Here is an 18,303-nt window from a genome sequence, read left to right as displayed (position 1 = left end):
AAACTTTATAAAATCAGCTTATTTTACTTTTTATTCGTAATCATTACTTTTTTTTGAAATTTGCTTTTGCTAGTGACAGAGGCGAAACTTTATAACCGGCTCGTTAAAGCTCACGAGCGGCTCGCGAGCCTAGCCGAGCCTGACCGAGCCGAGCCGAGCCTGGTTCGAGCCCGAGCCGAGCCCGAGCCAAGCTTTTGAACTTAACGAGCCGAGCCGAGCCTGGCCAAGCTCGGCTCGGCTCGGCTCGTTTACACCCCTAGTGGGACCTACATGAATGGATGTTCTAAACCATTCATTTTTCAGTCCCAGCCGTAGATAGCCCGAATCCGTACCCGGCCCGATTATAAGATACTTCTTGATCCGGTCAGCCATGCTGATCCAACCAGGATGATTAGTGGCACACGGTCAATTTTCTAATGACGTTCGTCACCAAAACCTTCTAAAAAACGACTTTCTCCATTTGTTTTTTTCGGTCTTGCTCTTCAAATACACGAGATTTCCTCCTCCCTAGAAATTTTAGAAGAAGAAGAAGAAGAGAAAAAAAAAGGAGATGGGAGAGATGCCGGGAAAAAAGTTCGTCTTCGAGGTGGAGAAAGCGAAGGAGGCGACCGGCGGTAGGCCTTCCGTTGGACCGGTTTACCGGAGCATGTTTGCTAAGGATGGATTTCCTCAGCCCGATGACGGAATGGAGACCTGTTGGGACGTTTTTCGGTCTGTTTTTTTTTTCCCCCCCATCTCTCTCTCTCTTGAATACAATATTGTTTAGGAATTCAGGGTGCGATTTTGGGGATATTTGTTTGTTTTTCGATGGCATTCCGTAATTTCGCTTTGAGAATTGTTTTTCATTCGTAACTTGAAGCTCATTGATCTTTACGCATAGAGATTATGAGTAATTTGTAATCTTTATTCATGAAACTAGCGCGTTTAGTCTTTACAGAGAAAAACCCTCCATTATGTTAATTTTTGCAGTTTAAGATGGTGGAGTGAGATTAGATACTAGAATTGTGATGTACTTAGAGTATTGATTTAGTTCTTATCCTGACAGAATTTTTCTTTTGCGGTGTGTTTGGATCTAGGGAAAAGAAAATTATGGAAAATAATATTTTCATGGAAACGTTTTTATGGGTTTTTTCTACAGTTTTATTCACATCAATCTATTTTTGTTTTTGGGAATTTTTTTTTTTTATTGTTTGGTTCCACCCGTTTCGATGAATCTGAGAATCCAAAGCCCTTCCAAATGCAGACAGAACAGAACCATATTGACTTCTTCACCGCGGCTATCGTTGTCACTTATAGAGAATCTAAGTAGCAAATAGTAACCTAGATAACTGTGTTCTATGAAAGAACATTACATAAAATCCCAAAATTGAATTGAATCAGCTTATTTTATCCCAGAATTTTTATATCTACATTAAAGCAGTTAACAAAGCCCTGGTGGCCGTCGCGCGTTCGAGTCACGGAAACAGCCTCTCTGCAAAGTAGGGGGTAAGGCTGCGTACATCTAGCCCTCCCCAGACCCCGCAATGGCGGGAGCCTCGTGCACTAGGCCGCCCTTTTTTTATGGAAAGTTTTTTCAAAGAAACAAGTCCCTAGATCCAAACATGCCATTAGGGATTACAGTGTGCAACTGCCTGCATGCGTGTGCATGCATCTGTTTCTGCTCTTCTATGAAAGTATAAACCATAAAGCAATGATGTATTCGCATTCTTCATTTGGAACTCTAGACACTTAGGGTTGCATCAGCCTCTTCAGTCTTTACTCTTGACCATTCACTTAAGTTCCAAATTCAAGGGGTATTAATGGATGAGCTATTACATGGTAAGTGTGCATTCATTTCCTTAGAAAATACATCAGCCGGTAAAAGTACAAATGAGGCACACTGGTTCAAAAATATTCCAAAATCAGAGGTTTAGGATAGCCTGATGGGAGAGATTTTGGGTGTGACCCATCTGTAGTGGGCCTATAAGATGAATAGTTTGGATCATCGAATAGGTATGCCAGTCTGTACTTTTTTTCTGTTTATGTATTTGAAATGAAGTACATGCATCTGAAAGTAGAAAGTTTTATCTTGCATCTCTTAGAAACATGTGCATGTTGATAATCATTATTAACATTTATATATTTTTGTTGCAGCATTGCTGTGGAGAAGTTTCCTGGAAGACGGATGCTTGGCCGTCGTGAGATTGTGAATGGGAAGGTACATCTTCTGCTCAAAATTTTAATTCCTGTTTTTCTTACATCATCTGTACCCTGTTAATGCCTTTGAAGGACTATAAAGTGCTAGATGTTTATGGCCCACATTGTTTGCAGGCAGGTAAATATGAATGGCTAACATACAAAGAAGTATATGACAGAGTAGTAAAAGTTGGACTTTCCATCCGTAGTTGCGGTGTCGAGCAAGTGAGTTGTCTCTAACATAATATTGTGTTCTAGTTTGATGGTTTCATGTGAGGGCCTGAATTATGTCTCTTTCATCAGCTGTCTGGTTATATTCAAGGCCCAAGATTTGATTACACATTTATAAAGATGAGGGCTTACATGCTTGTTAAAATTGATAGCTAGCAGTCCCTCGTAATGATTGTTCATGACTAAAATTTAACACGGAGGGAGGGAGGGAGGACCCACTCATCCGCCATGGTTAGGAATGATTCCCTCAACACTGACCGGTCCAGGATTTCCAAACCTAGACACATTAAAGTTCAGCTTAGAGGAATCTAGAGCGGCAGACTCCATCAGGGGCTGGGGTGATATTAGTAAACATCCTAGAATTTCCTAACGTTAGAGTTTGATATTCCTACAACAAACCTGAGAGCTCTTCTTTTTTCATTTCTTCTAGATGGCCCAGGGAGTTGGGAAAGCTTCCATAAAACTCCTCCCCCTGAATGATCCAAGGAAGATGGTCCAAAAATCAATAAGCTCCTCATCTATCTTCTCCATCTAGACCCAAAACCTAATCTATCATGTACTCCAACACCAAGTCAACCCTATTGTAGGTTTTCTCCATATCCAACTTGTAGAGAATACAACTCCTGCCTCCATTATTATTTATAGTCAGTGCTCCTTATTCATGAACCATTGTTACTGGGACAATTGCATTATGTTTGCGGCAGCTGTCTTGGGCCTCAATTCATTGTGACAGCTGTCTCGGGCGTGAATGTCATTCCTTGGGGTACCAAGATGACTGAAAACACTTATTCACTATAGAGACTGTGATGGAAATATTGGATGCTAGGGACATTATGTCTGATACGGTCGGTGCACGTAATTCATGAATCACTATTAGCTTGAACAATAGCAGTTTGGTTGCGGCAACTGGCTCAGTCCTCAATGTCATTCACACATGTCACACAGTAAAGACCGTCATGGAAATATTGGATACTACGGAGATTTAGTGATGTCTGGCTTCTGCAGAACTTAAAGAAGTCAAACTCTCTTCTACACTCTTAACTAATTGGGGAGCTGTTCTCCGATATTGGCATTGGAACTATAGCCAATTGTGGCCGAGTCTTTGCCATTGGCTTGGTTTTGTATATGCACTAAATTGGTTGAATTATGAAAAATGAAATGTGATAATTAGAAAACATTGAAAATCTTTGGCTCTTGTTATAAACCAAGCTTCTTATGTAATTTAATACTATCCAGCCAAAAAGTTCTATCATCTATGGATCTCTTGTAGCCCCCTGGTGCCAAGCTACTCTGTGTCCTTTAACAATGCCACAGACAAGTTTTATAATCTATCTAAACGTAGTGCTTTAGCCGACCTTTTATTTTCCTCTTTCATGATCCACCTTGAAACTAGAGGAGGTTAAACTATTCTACACGTACATCTAGCCCTCCCCAGACCCCGCAATGGCGGGAGCCTCGTGCACTGGGCCGCCTTTTTTTACTGCATAATTGTGGGTTGATTTTCAGTGTTTTGAATGTTTTGTAAGCCTTGATTTTTCTGATACTGCAGCTGTATGATTATTTTGCATTGCTTTATATCCTAATATCTGAAGAATGGAAGATCTTTTTTTTTTTTAATCATAAGTTTCATTATTAGGAGGCCTTCTGTGAGATTTTAAAATTAGGCATCTATAGATTTAACATCTCATAATTGTTGTCTTTTGTCTGGCTTGATTAGCAATGAATAAGTCAATTTTTGGTATCATTAAGCTTTAAATCTTTTGACATATTCACCTTCTATGCATCTTGAAAATTGATTTTGTAAATTTTTTGTTTTCAGGGAGGACGATGTGGTATATATGGTGTCAATTGTCCTGAATGGATAATGAGTATGGAGGTATTGCTTTTCTTTCCTGTGAAGTTCATCATACTTTGAAAAACAATTGTATCTCCACTGTGATTTATAGATTATGTTATTTCACTATTTCTTGCGTGAAGACATTTATATGAGCCTCCTTATCTCTTCTTATGTATTCACCTGGTGATATTGCTGCTGTGTGGAGGAATTCTACACAGATGTGGTGTTGCAAGCTGTTTCAATCAGCCCATCACGCTCAAATATCTGCACCTGTATTTAAGATTGTTGTTGTTCCTTATCATGGTTTTAAATTTCGGCTATGTCTGAAACCGAAACCGAAACCGAAATTTTAAACCTTGTTCCTTATTGATGCTCCATACCTTTTGCAGGCCTGCAATGCTCATGGGATTTATTGCGTTCCTTTATATGATACCCTTGGTATGCATTTTGCAATATTTTGTTCTATAGAATTGGAGATGCATGCAGTGATTTTCAATACTCATAAATGAGTATTAGTTCCACAAAAGTTGTGGGATTATGCGTGATAATGGAGTTGCCTGTACTACTTTTGAACTTGTTTCATAAACATAATGACGATGCTTTCCAAGTTAAAGTCTTGTTCATTTCATGCCATGATCCGTTAAGGGTTTTGCAAAAGTTACTGATTTGTTTGCTTCTCATTTATGATTATAGGAGCTGGTGCAGTGGAGTTTATTATATGCCATGCAGAAGTATCAATTGTTTTTGTAGAGGACAAAAAGATCCCTGAGGTATGTGATAATATGTTTGCTGACTTTAGTGGCTCCAGAGCGTTTGAGACACTGTGATATGAAATTGGAAGAGTTGGAAAAATCATAAAATAAGTCTTTTATTAAAGTGCCTTAAAAATTTAAGATTCATATTTTAGAATTTTATGTATCTTTCTTATAAGAAATACATAAAATTCTAAAATAAGAATCTTACATTTTTAAGGCACTTTTAATTAAAGACTTATTAAAATTCACAGAAACAGCCTCTGTGCAAAGCAGGCGTAAGGCTGCGTACATCTAGCGCTCCCCAGACCCCGCAATGGCTGGAGCCTCGTGCACTTCGCCGCCCTTTATTTATTTATTTATTTTTGCATTTGATTCATATATTGATGGGAATTGGTTTGTTTCCATTTGACTATGTATGATTCAGTGAAGGGATAGCGGTTAAGTATGGCTTTCCCATTTCTTTTAGTACTTCCACCAACACCCCATCTTAATTCCTTTAATATGCAATTTGTTGCTTCTCCAAAACCTTTCTCGTATCTTTCTTTGTCATTTGCTCCATATGCAAAGGTCAACCTAAAATAATTCTACCAGGATGAGTTTGCCGAAACAGAGCTCTTTTCTACTCTTCTAACTAGGGGTGCAACTCGGGCGGGCTCAACCCGAACCCGGTGGGTTCAACCCGGAAAAAACTCGGGTTGGGTTGAGTTCAAGTCGGGTTCGGGTTGAGGGCTTGGGCAACCCGACCCGAGTTCAACCCGAAATTTTTAATAATTTTTAAGTTTTTAAGCTTAAAATCTCGGGTTGGGTCAGGTGGGTCGGGTTGAACTCGGGTTGGGTCGGGTTGGCAAAAAGGGCTGTTCGGGTCGGGTCGGGTTGAACCTCGTCGGGTTGGACCTCGGGTCGGGTCGGGTTCGGGTTGAGTAAATGGTGGCTCATGTCGGGTTCGGGTTGGCCTCAACCTGAACCCGACCTGCCCGAGTTGCACCTCTACTTCTAACCCCACCACTTGTTCTAATTGATTATTATGCATGATGGCACTTCGTGGGGAGTGATGCAACATTTTCTCTCCTATATATCTTGGACCATGTGTCACGAATATCTTTTTGTTTTTTGAGAAACATCATATGTTCCAATTTACTTTTCCATTAAGCACATCTTGTATTTCTTAAGTACGCGATTTAATTTTATTGCTTCTTTGAAAGGTCCACTGATCTAATAGATATGCACACTTTCATTTTAAAAAAAAAAACCAAAAAAAATATGCACACTTTGTTGATTATGTTAGAAATTTCTTTTTTTGTTTTGTTTTCTCTGATGGATCGTCTAATTTCAGGTATTGAAAACATTTCCCAATACAACGAATTTCTTGAAAAGTAAGTGACATTCTGTTCATTTCTTTTCAATGCCAATGCATGCCTTATATGACATATTGATGTGGACATTGATGCAGCTATTGTGAGCTTTGGTAAGGTTACACCTGAACAAAGAGAAGAGACTGAAAAGTTTGGTTTGGCATTATATTCTTGGGATGAATTTTTGCTTCTGGTAGGCCAAGTTCTTTGCCCTATAAATCTTTTCATCTATGGATGTTGATACTTCTTTGCAAATGTTGATGAAGTAGTTATTATATTTTCGTGGTTATTGGATTTATATTCTTTTCTTGTTGATGATTCATCTTTTCTCCCAGGCACTTGAGTTATATGACATAACATGGGTATTGCTATGGGAACTGTGTCAGTGGGAGCCTCTGTCCCATCTCCTATTTCGTTTCTACACACGTCTCTTTCCCTCAAATGCATCGACCAAACACCTTTTCTAATAACACCATCATCTGGACGTCTGTCTGGAATAATATGCTTGATTATTCTCAAATCTTTCTGTCATATCTCACATGTTTGGGTTTTTAATTTCACTTGGATCTCTCACATAAGAGATTGGGATTGGTTTGATATTGGATTGGTGGTGGAAACCACATCTTAAAACTGATTCCACTATTCTAGTCTTCTTTTTTCTCTCTGAGACATATTGTACGTCAGGGCCAATGTTTTGAAAGCTGGGCTGGACCGGAAAAAACTGTAATTGGCAACAAATTTGGTCTGATCCAACCCAAATACACATTGTTTGGTCCTTTTATCTTAAGAATTTCTTGTCAGCTCAAATTTTTTGGGGAATGTTCAAGTAGTGTGACTGCATAATTAGATATTTCTTTACTCATAGGGGACTATGAGAATGGTATTTTGTTAGTGAAACTTTCTAGCATCGGTTCAGTCATTGTCTTATTTGGCTAGAAACCAGAGGCTGTATGCGGTGGGAAATTATGAAATTCAAAGGGTTAATGTGGTCGAGGAATTGAAAGCAAGTCTAGATCTAAAATTTTCCAAATATTATGATTTTCGTTGCCTTGAGAGAGAAAAATAAGTGGACATTCTTATCTTGAGATTTACGTGGAAATTACTGCATTTTGATTGGCAGAATATGGGCTTCTTTATACGTGATGAATTAGTTCTCATAATGTCTGGATTTTTAGATTTAATTTGACATCCTATTTTTTTAGCTCATTTGTTACCCCTGTTTTCTGAAGTGTAGAAGACTATTCATCTCATCACATGTCAGTTCGGTTCTGGTTTTCGTAATTTATGGACAATCAGTCACTATGAAAGTGTTGGACTTGTTTTGCCTACAGGGGGATACTAAACAATTTGATCTTCCACTGTCAAGGAAAAGTGACATCTGTACTATAATGTATACCAGTGGAACAACTGGTGACCCTAAGGGCGTATTGATTTCTAATGAAAGCATTATTACTCTTATTGCTGGTGTAAAACGGCTGCTTAAATCCGTGAATTTTGAGGTGAAGTCATGTTCATTTTAGTTTATTTCATTGCGTTCTTGTTAATAATGTAAATCTAAATATAAAGGAGTCATTTGAGTTTCAATCTGCCGACCCCAGCTAGTTTGGGACAGAGGCTTAGTTGAGTTGAGTCTCAATCTATTATCTGTGATGGCTATTGGCATTGACAAGGGTCAAAATACAGATGAGTCTGATCTATTTATTTTTTATTATGTTTTCTTGTAATTTTTTGTTCTTGGAAATTGTTACAGTTGAATCAGGATGATGTTTTTCTATCATATCTCCCTCTTGCACATATCTTCGATCGGGTGATTGAGGAGTTGTTTATTTCTACTGGTGCCTCGATAGGGTTTTGGCGTGGGGTAAGTTGCTTGAGTTTATCTTGTCCTTTTACCGATATGATCCCAATTCAATAACTGATTAGGGTTATCATATTCAGGATGTCAAATTATTGATTGAAGACCTTGGGGAGGTAAAACCAACTATTTTCTGTGCTGTGCCTCGTGTGTTGGATCGGATCTATTCAGGTGCCATTATCGTTGAGAAGTGCTATGCGAATAACAAACACAATACACACTCACACACTTACATTTACAGATACACGTGTCTCCCTTTAATGATTGTAACAATGCATCACAGTCCCTGGTTATCTAATATCTTGCTAGCTCTTCATTCTTTAACCATTACCTTACATCAATAGCAGGCAGAAAAATAAGAATGTGAAATTATTTTACTTGGCATATACGTTTTGCTTTTAGCGTTGTAGATATTTTCTTAGCAGTTATACATTTATTTTCAGGTTTGACAGAGAAAATTTCTTCAGGAGGTTTATTGAAGCATACATTGTTTAACATTGCCTACGCATAGTAAGTTATACTACTTCTAACTTTAAAAACATATGATCCATTTGTCCATTATGGAATCCCTTGACTTCTCACGAGAGTATTGTCTCATGATATTCCTGTTTAGATATGATTGAGTTGTGGGCTAAGTTATTAATTCCGTTCCGTTCTGAATGGACCGGAATCCGGAACGGAACGACCATATATTCTGTTCCGGTCCGGATTCCGGTCGTTCCGGCTGGAATTCTGTCGGAATCCTGAATTCCGGACGAAACATGCGGAATTCCATGTTTCGTCCGGAACTCCCCATTTTGTGTGTTTCTTCGTCTCCTCTTGTTTCCTCTTCTTGGTTATCCTTTTTTCTTCCTCTTTCTTCTCAGTATTTGCATGTAAAGCCATTCAAGTAAATGTCTTTACTATTTTTATTGTCCATTTACATAAGATTTACGTGTAAATAAGGGAATACCCCCCCCCCCCCTATTCAGATCTATTAAAAATAGTTTCAAGACCCAAATCTAAAAGGATAAAAAGTCAACTTTCTAGTTCTAGTACAAAATTTGAAAAAAATGGGCCGGGTCAAAATCTTAACCTCCATAACTTCAAAACAATTGGGTATTTTTCTAATTTTAAAAATTCATGAATTCAATAATGTCCAAACATTAGTAAATCCCAACAGTCTGGTAAAACAAATCTCATAATTTGGTCTCTGAAAAAATTTCATCTTGTCAGGCTAGTGTCAACACACTTAAGATTCTGTTTTTTTGGATTTTTTTTCATATTTTTAACTAATAAAAAAATATTTCCCTCGTCGTAGCGGAACGGAAAGTTTCGAACGAGAAACTGAACAAAACGGACGAAACACCGAAACGTTCCATTCCGGTCACCAAAACGAAATGGCAAACGAAACGGAATTTATAACTTAGGTTGTGGGTATTATGCATTTTTTGTTGTACTTTTACACCCATGCCATTTTATTTCTTTCAGAACTTAATGTAACAATGTGTTTCCGTTAACTTCATTTTATTATGGCTGTTTATATTTTTCTTTGGTAGCTGTATGTAGGTAACACATTCCCTAATTGTCAAATTTTTTTTTTGTTTTGGTCGGGCAATTCTGGGTGGTTTAATCTTCTTTTTTTTTTTTAATATTCTGGATGGTTTAATCTGTGAGTTGGAAATGGTGCAGCAAACAGCATAACATGCGGAAGGGAAGTAAACATGTAGAGGCAGCTCCAATTTTTGACAAAGTAGTTTTCAATAAGGTAGCTAAAATATTCCATTAGCAAAACATTTCCCTGAATCTCGTCATTGCATGCACACTTGTTTTTAATGTTAGCAAAGTCTATTTCTCCAAAGAGGATCTTTCTTTTCTTTTTATTTTTCTGATTCATAAGCTGGTTCTTTCTACCGAAACTGACAACAGCAGGACTAGAGGCCTTGACCTTCCACATGAAGTGGGGTGCCGTATGCCATATTATTGCTTTTGCCAGGTTATCTAAATATTTATTTTTGGTAGGTTGGCTTTTAAATGTTGCCCATGTTTTTAAAATCTCGGGACACATTGCAATACTTTTTTGCGATAATTTTATTTACTTCTTTAATATTCCTTCCCATTTCCCTGTTTTTATTTACTTATATATTGGCAGTATTTTCCCAATAAAACCCAGCAAAGAAAATCTTCTACAATTTTCTCTTCCTGTGAAAATCTGTAGAATGAGATTTATTACTATGATTGCGAGGGATATTGGCTCTCGTAATATATATTTTTTACTTCAGAATCTTGATAATCTTGGGTTTCATGATTTTTTTTCAGGTAAAGCAAGGATTAGGTGGAAAAGTACGACTTATTCTATCTGGAGCTGCTCCGCTTGCTACCCATGTAGAAGCTTTTCTACGAGTGGTGGCATGTGCTTATGTTCTACAAGGCTATGGTATCTTCCTTGTGACCTCTATGTACTATATCGTCATTGCTGATCCTAGAATGTGATTATGATTTGATTGTTATTGTTATAGCATGTTAAAACTTAGTACCATCAATTGGTATTCCTCAACCAATTTAAAAGCTTATGCCAGATCAGTCTACTTTTGGCCTTGTCAGCCTCTGTAGTAAGGTGTCTCAATAAAGCTTCATACTTTTACGTACTTGTCTGAAGGATATAGTGTAGGGAGTTTTATACGGTGCCTGACCATTAAATCCTGTGTGGGTGGTCGGTACTGCCCTTGATATTTGATCCAACTGCAGCCCACTTTTTAAGAGGCTGCTGTTGGATCAAATATCAAGGGTGGTACTTTTGATGTACCGCCTACACGGGACTTGATGGTCGGGAACCATATAATTTCTCTAGTGTAGTTATATATAGACATTCATATGAAATAACAGGCTACTAAATGGTCATTTTAAAAAATATCTGTTGCCAATTCATGCCCCGAAATTTTAATAGTTTTCAAAAAAATTTATGCCCCAAAATTTTTGTAGTTTTCCAAAAAAAAAAAAAAAACTCCATGTATATTCCCAAATAATAAAATAGTTTTTCGACTTATTCATATGAAAAATGACACAGCTGCCATAAATAGGCATTTTTGCTGCATCATTTTTCAATACCTATTAAACACCTGATTTAATGCTTGAGTGAGCAGTCTATTTTTCCAAATGAAGACTCACGAAGTTGTCATGGGTCACAGCAGAAACTATGTAAGTGAATGGAATATATTGGATAGTTGATGCAATTTCGTTGTCACTGTAGGCCTGACAGAAACCTGTGCGGGGACATTTGTCTCTCTACCAGATGAAGTATCAATGCTTGGTACAGTGGGCCCTCCTGTACCGAATGTTGATGTGTGCCTTGAGTCTGTTCCTGAAATGGGTTATGATGCCAATTCAAGCACATCTCGTGGAGAAGTCTGTGTGAGAGGAAAGACACTATTCTCAGGATATTACAAACGAGAAGACCTCACAAAAGAGGTTATGGTTGATGGATGGTTCCACACAGGTTTGCTATCTTTTGCATATATCCTGCTATCTCTGACTTGGAATCTATATCTAGACCATTGGCAACAATCTGGTGTTTATTATCAATTATTTCTGGATTCAGATTTTCTTTCTTGCATCTATTTCAAAACCCATTTCATTTTTTCAATAAATCCCTTTCCATTAATACCTTTCCATTGATATCTGTACACAGGGGATATTGGTGAGTGGCAACCAGATGGAATTATGAAAATTATTGACAGGAAAAAGAACATATTCAAGCTTTCACAAGGAGAATATGTTGCAGTTGAAAATCTAGAGAACATTTACGGAAGTGTTCCTGAAGTTGATTCGGTATGGATTGAGCCTCATGGATGACTTTTGAAAATGAATCTGTGCGCTTAGTGATTCTAGTTTCTTTAAGATATTCTTGGTCATTTCATAAGTTTCATTGAAGAAAAGTTCTTAATAATCATTGGTATTATCCTCTTTTGCAACAAAGTTTCCTGTTCTTGAATTTTATAGAGCTTCACCCAGAGACCATTGTCATAAAGAAGTGATCCTGTTTTTCTGCATATGTTTGCTTCTCAGTGTAACTTCTTAGGCAGTAATAATGTTCATTAATTTGATAATCAGAACTAAGCCTTGACAAACTCCAGTTCCCTTTGAACCAGTGAGTTAAATATGCTTTCCAAAATTGTTGGATCAGTGACCTACTCAGCTCAGTACATCATTCACCAGTAGTTTCGTAATGATCCAGGTGGGTTGTGGAGTGAGCCCAGTTTAGGGTACCACATACTGTAGAGATAGGACTGCAGGGGCCTACATGGTTTCTGACACCCCAGGATGGAGTGCAAGTTTTACATGTGGGGTTCGAGTGATTTACATTATTATTAGTTGAAAGGCTGGCCCTGGCGGACCCAGATCATGAAAACGTGCCCTGTGGCACTTATATGGCTTGTATGGCCACGTGCATGGCATGGCATGGCCATTGGCATGCATGGTTGCATTCTTTGCATGGTTTCCTTGTGCATGGAGAATCCTAGTTACACTAGGATTGGAAAAAGGAAGACTCCATGTGGGAGTTGCTACCTTCAAAGAAGTGGAGGAACAACAACTATTTTGAGATATGCATTATCTTACGAGAATTTATACGGTGTAAGCCCTTATAGTCCCTTATTTTTCACAAAGTACTGTACGGACCGTACTATAGGATGATCCAAACCGTCCATATGATGGGCCATAACGTCAATAGGCTGTGCCCAAAAAATCATTTCCACAAGATGATTCTATCCCTCCGATCTATAGAGGAACTGCATATTATGGAAACCTCTACAGATCGGAGGGCTAGGATCATCCAATGGACATGATTTTTTGGGCACAACCTATTTACGTTATGGCCCATCATATGGACGGTTTGGATCATCCTATAGTGCGGTCCGTACAGTACTTCGTGAAAAATAAGGGACTATAAGGGTTTACACTGTATAAAATCTCTTATCTTACTTTGGAAACACGTTTTGCAATGGTGACAAGGAGTCCCCAAAAGTTAGAGACTCCTCTTGTTAGATTTTCTTTTGACTCCTCTTGTTAGATGCCACATAGATGCTTGATTTTCTAGCTTTTCTTGATTAATTAGGATAGTTGATTAGATGCCATCTAGATTGGCTAGTTTCTTAATTGGATTAAGAGAGTTTTTAGGAGTTTTTTTCTCTTTTGGAATTCAATGTAAAAGGGCATTAGACCCACGACAAGATGGTTCCTGCTATTGTTTTTGAATGCTAATAAAAATCTATTAAAGAGAAAAGAAGGGGAACTAATCCCTTTTCCCATTATCTCTTCCCTTGGGTTTTTTTTTTCATGGTGGACAGTGCATGTCTACGGGGCTGGATTTTTTTCAAAAATCTGAGTGTTTTCTTTTTGTAAAACTATGAGAGAGCTTCATAAACTGCTGGCTTCCAGCTCTTCGTTTGCTACAAAGCTGAGGGCTGATTTGTTGTACCATCACTGCGAGAGCTGCTGTTTACATCCTGAAATCAGCTAGTCTCCACACTGAGGGGACCCTCGTTGGGTTTTTCTGTGTAAATCAACTTGGATCTGGTCCGTTCAAATTTTAGATCAAGTGGTATCAGAGCCACTAGATTTTACAACATCCAAATCTACTTTTGGATCACTTGAAGTTGCTACTTTTCACCTGACCATTTCAAATTTATTTGAATGTCTAGTTGAGGGTTCTAATCTTAAGAAGTGGTGTTTAGGAAAACATTATAGCTTAGGAATGGTTGAGAATTGAGGCAAAGTTTAAACACGGAGAAGTTGGGAGATAGTTCCTTTGGATAGTGTTGAAGATTCTTAGGCTTTTCTCTTTATCAAATACCTAAGCCCAAGATCTCAGTAAATTTCTGATTTGTTTTTTAATTCTTTTACAAAAATTTGTTTGCTACAGTTCTTTCTTATCTACTTTTTCTGTATGAATCACTTATTTATATATCAACTCACCTTACTCTGCTTTTTTGATCTACTGGGCACTTTGTGAGTTGATGATAGCTTTTGAATGTTTCACATAAGGAAATAGTGCCTTAGATGTGTTTCATTAGTGAATGCAAAGTATATAGGGTAACATCCCCCTGTAGATTCTCATGTTCAAGAATGCAAGGTTTTAAATGTCGGTTTCGGCCACAACGAAATTTCAGCCGAAATCATGTAAAAATTTGACAAAAATTTCTGTTTCCTTAAAATTTCCACCGAAAGTACAAAATTTCGGTGGAAATTTCGGCCATTTTGGTGGAAATCTTTACATTTTGGTGGAAATCTTTTACATTTCTGTAGAAATTTTGTAAATAAGAGTGAGAAGCGAAATTTCAGGGAAATCATATCCGATTCAATGTAATTTCGGTTTCGGTCCAAACCGAAACTGAAATATTTTGGCCAAAATTTAAAACTATGCAAGAACGTATGCAAGTAGTTACCCTAAGTTACCATAAAGCAGCGATGGTGGCAGACAGTCCCAACAAATATTTTTTATATACTTTTAATTTGACACTTTTTTCTTTGAGAGGAATAAAATTAAATTGTTTACATGTTCTACAAAAGGAAATCTGCCTCATGATACCATCCCACTGCCAGTATGTATTTTAGGATGGCACAAGTGACTAGTGCTTATATGAATATTAACCTTCTGATTTCATTAAGGGGCCGTTTGAATACGCGGATTTTAGAATCCAGGTTTCTAGCTTGAAAACAGTGTAAAAGAGGGTTCATGATCAAGCTGCTGTATGCTGTCCTAACAGCGTTTCTTGGATTTTGAGTGAGAAATTCAGGTTTTAAAAATCTCTCCCACATCCTGAGATTTCTAAAACCTGGAAATATGGGAGGATATGCTACTCTCTTGCTGACGGAAAGAAGGGCGAGAAGTCAAAAACGACGGCTGGTCTGCTTCTTCTCTTGTCTCTTAGCTACAATTTTGAAGAAATCCCGGATTGTAAAATCCGCGTGTCCAAATGGCCCCTGAAAGATTCCCATTTGGAGGTAGTTAGACTCTTGATTTGTTTAAATTAAGTTTTTGCTCATTTCGGTGTGCTTACTGTGTTTAAGGTTGAAATTTATCTCTGCAATATTATCAAAGCTGATTGATATGTAGGCATTGTGTTACCCTGTTTTCAAAAGCTAATGCAAATTGCTTTTTATTCACTAAAAGTTTCATAATTGCCGTTGTTAGGTTTCTTGATTTGTTATGAACTAAGTTCTTGCTCATCTTTGGGTGTCTTGCTTCAGCTGTTTATGTATGAAATCATTTGCAATATTTTTTTTTGAAACTGAAATCATTTGCAGTATTATAAAATCTGATCAAGTTGTTGGTGTTATCAAACCTGTTTTGTTCCCATACATGTTAGTTTAGCTTCGGGTCAGGTGGTACTGTAGTTTTTTCATCATGAATCATGATAGCTTTTTAATGTTAGGAAATCTTTTCTTTTTGTTGTAGCATTTATAAAAAAAAATAGATTAAAGAGACCTAGAAATGTCACAGTAGTGAATCATGAAGTATTGGAATCGTCATGTGTCTGACACGGGTACTTAATTGATTCATAAGAATCCATGTAACATAGCTTTGTAGTTATAATGTGAATTGTTGTATATTTAATTGCCGGGAGCTATTTAATTGTGGAATGTTCAATGTAATGACAACCACAGATCCTGCCTACTATGAATAGAATTGTAAAAGTACTTCACTTTCACCTATCAATAGCCCGAAACAATGTACAAAGGAACCAGGGGTTGACATTATCATAACGTGAATATTGAATGCAAGGCGCCAAGGCCATTCTGCTCAAATTATTTACTTTCTTGTCTGAAATTCTTCTTATGTAAACTTTGTGATTACCTTTTGTTCCAGATATGGATATACGGAAACAGCTTCGAGTCTTTTCTTGTTGCTGTCGCCAATCCCAACCAGCAAGCACTTGAGCGGTGGGCCCAAGAGAATGGGCATACTGGTGACGTCACTGAGCTCTGTGAGAATCCCAAGGCGAAAGAATTTATTCTTGGGGAACTAGCAAAGACTGGAAAAGCAAAGCAGGTAATCAGGAGCTAACCAAAGCTTTAATGCACATTTCTTTCTTCTCTTCCTTTGAATACTTCTTCTTCGGTTTTTTAGGGTTTTGAACTCCTGAAATCTCTTTCTGAATGTGATCATTACTTATGATTCGCAGTTAAAAGGCTTTGAGTTTGTGAAAGCTATCCACCTTGAACCAGTACCATTTGACATGGAACGGGACCTTCTCACGCCGACTTATAAGAAAAAGCGGCCACAGTTGCTTAAGTACTATCAGGTTGGATTCTCTTGTTCATTTCTAGGAAACATTTTGGACATAGTAACATTATAATTTTAATGATAATTAAAACATTTTTTTAAAAAAACATCAGATTTACCTGGAATTTATCTAGGATCAAATTTTATTGATATTAAGCAAAAGATAAAAGATGAGGACATGCCACACTGCCTCAAAACCCTTAAAACAAAAAATAAATCATTTAGATCGTTTATTAAGAAACATTGCACCCTAAAAACATCATGAAGTTTAAATAATTATAGACAGATTCCAAAAAATAACCCGTATCAAGTGACTAGACTTCTCTTTTGGCATTAAATATGTTGGATTGAATAGCAAAAGAAAATTCCTGTTTCACTGAATAGAAAAGATCCGATTTGATTTTGTGGGTTTTGAAACTTCAGTTAGGCTTCTGTCATTGTTAACATGTTGTGGACTAGAAAAGGTATTACTGTCACACTGGAGGTAAATTAAGCTGTCCGATTTCTGTTGTTCTGAAAGATCAAGGCATCAAGAAAGGCTTACAGATTTCCAGCTGAAATGATTCATTACGGTTTTTAATATCTTGTTTAAAAAAATTCAACTTTTCGGTCAACAATCTTTACTGTTTTGACTATTTAAACATAACATTGATAAGATATTAAAACTAGAGGCTGTTTTCCCTCCTTCGTGACTAAGTGTGTCGTCCGGAAATCAGCCTTTTGGTTTTTTTAGGGCTGAGATCAATCTCACTAACAGACGTGTTTTTTAATATCAGCCCTTCGCAAAAAAGGAAAAGTGTGATTAATGAGTGATACACTAGTCATGACGGAGGTGAACCAATCTCTGAACTAAATAGATGGGATTTATATTTACAAAATTTTCTTGCTACTATTTAGGGAAATGATATCAGCACAACCACGTTTTAATAGTTGCACGGTCCCAGCTTGTCTTTTCTTTTTTAATTGGCTTGTTAGTGCTTTCTGGGGACTGTAATAACCTTTCGAAAGCTCCTTAAATACTAAAAGACAAGATGCTTTACTGAAAATATCAAAACATGGTAGTCAGACCATCACTTACACTTTATTTACAATTAATGTCTCTCTCTCTCTCTCTCTCACACACACACACGCGCGCGCACACACATTTATCAGGTAAATTTGGAAGCTTAAATTAGGAAATATTTTATTTAGTAATAAGATATGTTATACTCTCCTGCGGATCAAATACTAACAGAAGAATGTTAATCTCAGAGCGTGATTGACGGGCTTTACAAAAATACCAAGTGATCAACTGATCCCAGAGGGTATGATGACCGGCGAAATACTTGGAGTCGTCATGTTATTGAGCCTTTTCTCATTGGTGAATTGAACAAATTATCTGTCAGTTTATTTTATTTTTACTGTACGTATGGTTGGAATTATTGTGAATATAAATATAGTTATTTCTAGTGGAAAATGCATGTCTCTCAGTGAGGAAACAATGAAGGCAGCTATCCTCTTTTAATCAAAAGGATAACCATTTTCTTCTAATTCATTATTCACTTAAAAATATTTGATTTCTAGGGTGCAACCACTCTTTCTTCATTTTAAGGTGATCCTGACCCTTTGATCTGTGGTGGATCTACGGCGTGCCGTCTATTTTAAACCATATGCATGTGTGTATTTTATTTTATTTTTAAATGTGGGGCCCACTCCATAGGATGTTCCAAACCATTCGTTTTTTGGGCCCCATTGAATGGGAAACCTTGATGACTGGACTATTGTGCCGTATGCGCGAAAGGGTAACACGTTGGTGAAAGTTTAAAAATCTCAATTATGGTAAAAGTTCAAAAATC

General features: G+C 37.4%; 1 protein-coding gene across 1 annotated transcript; it reads left to right on the top strand.

Moving 5' to 3' along the window:
* Positions 1-464: 464 nt before the first annotated feature.
* Positions 465-17,998, top strand: LOC143890466 (long chain acyl-CoA synthetase 4-like). Its single transcript, XM_077395162.1, has 19 exons — positions 465-711; positions 2,134-2,197; positions 2,311-2,400; positions 4,226-4,282; positions 4,633-4,681; positions 4,937-5,013; positions 6,332-6,371; positions 6,449-6,543; positions 7,682-7,849; positions 8,101-8,211; positions 8,289-8,376; positions 8,649-8,715; positions 9,877-9,952; positions 10,504-10,621; positions 11,435-11,680; positions 11,873-12,012; positions 16,052-16,234; positions 16,368-16,487; positions 17,720-17,998. Exons 1-19 carry the CDS (start codon positions 551-553, stop codon positions 17,753-17,755), a joined length of 1,986 nt encoding a protein of 661 aa, XP_077251277.1. The 5' UTR covers positions 465-550; the 3' UTR covers positions 17,756-17,998.
* Positions 17,999-18,303: the final 305 nt, after the last annotated feature.

Source organism: Tasmannia lanceolata, unplaced genomic scaffold, assembly GCF_043159265.1.
Source record: "Tasmannia lanceolata isolate RefF3 unplaced genomic scaffold, GAP_Taslan_0.1 ptg000013l, whole genome shotgun sequence".
Classification (NCBI taxonomy): Eukaryota; Viridiplantae; Streptophyta; class Magnoliopsida; order Canellales; family Winteraceae; genus Tasmannia; species Tasmannia lanceolata.
The sequence above is the reverse complement of the archived record's forward strand: the minus strand, read 5'-3'. Positions and strand labels throughout refer to the sequence as shown.

Coding starts and splice junctions, on each gene's coding strand:
- LOC143890466 (XM_077395162.1), top strand. CDS start 551: ATGGGAGAGATGCCGGGAAAAAAGTTCGTCTTCGAGGTGGAGAAAGCG. Junction 8,212..8,288: donor CGATAGGGTTTTGGCGTGGG/GTAAGTTGCTTG, acceptor TATCATATTCAG/GATGTCAAATTATTGATTGA. Junction 12,013..16,051: donor GTGTTCCTGAAGTTGATTCG/GTATGGATTGAG, acceptor CTTTTGTTCCAG/ATATGGATATACGGAAACAG.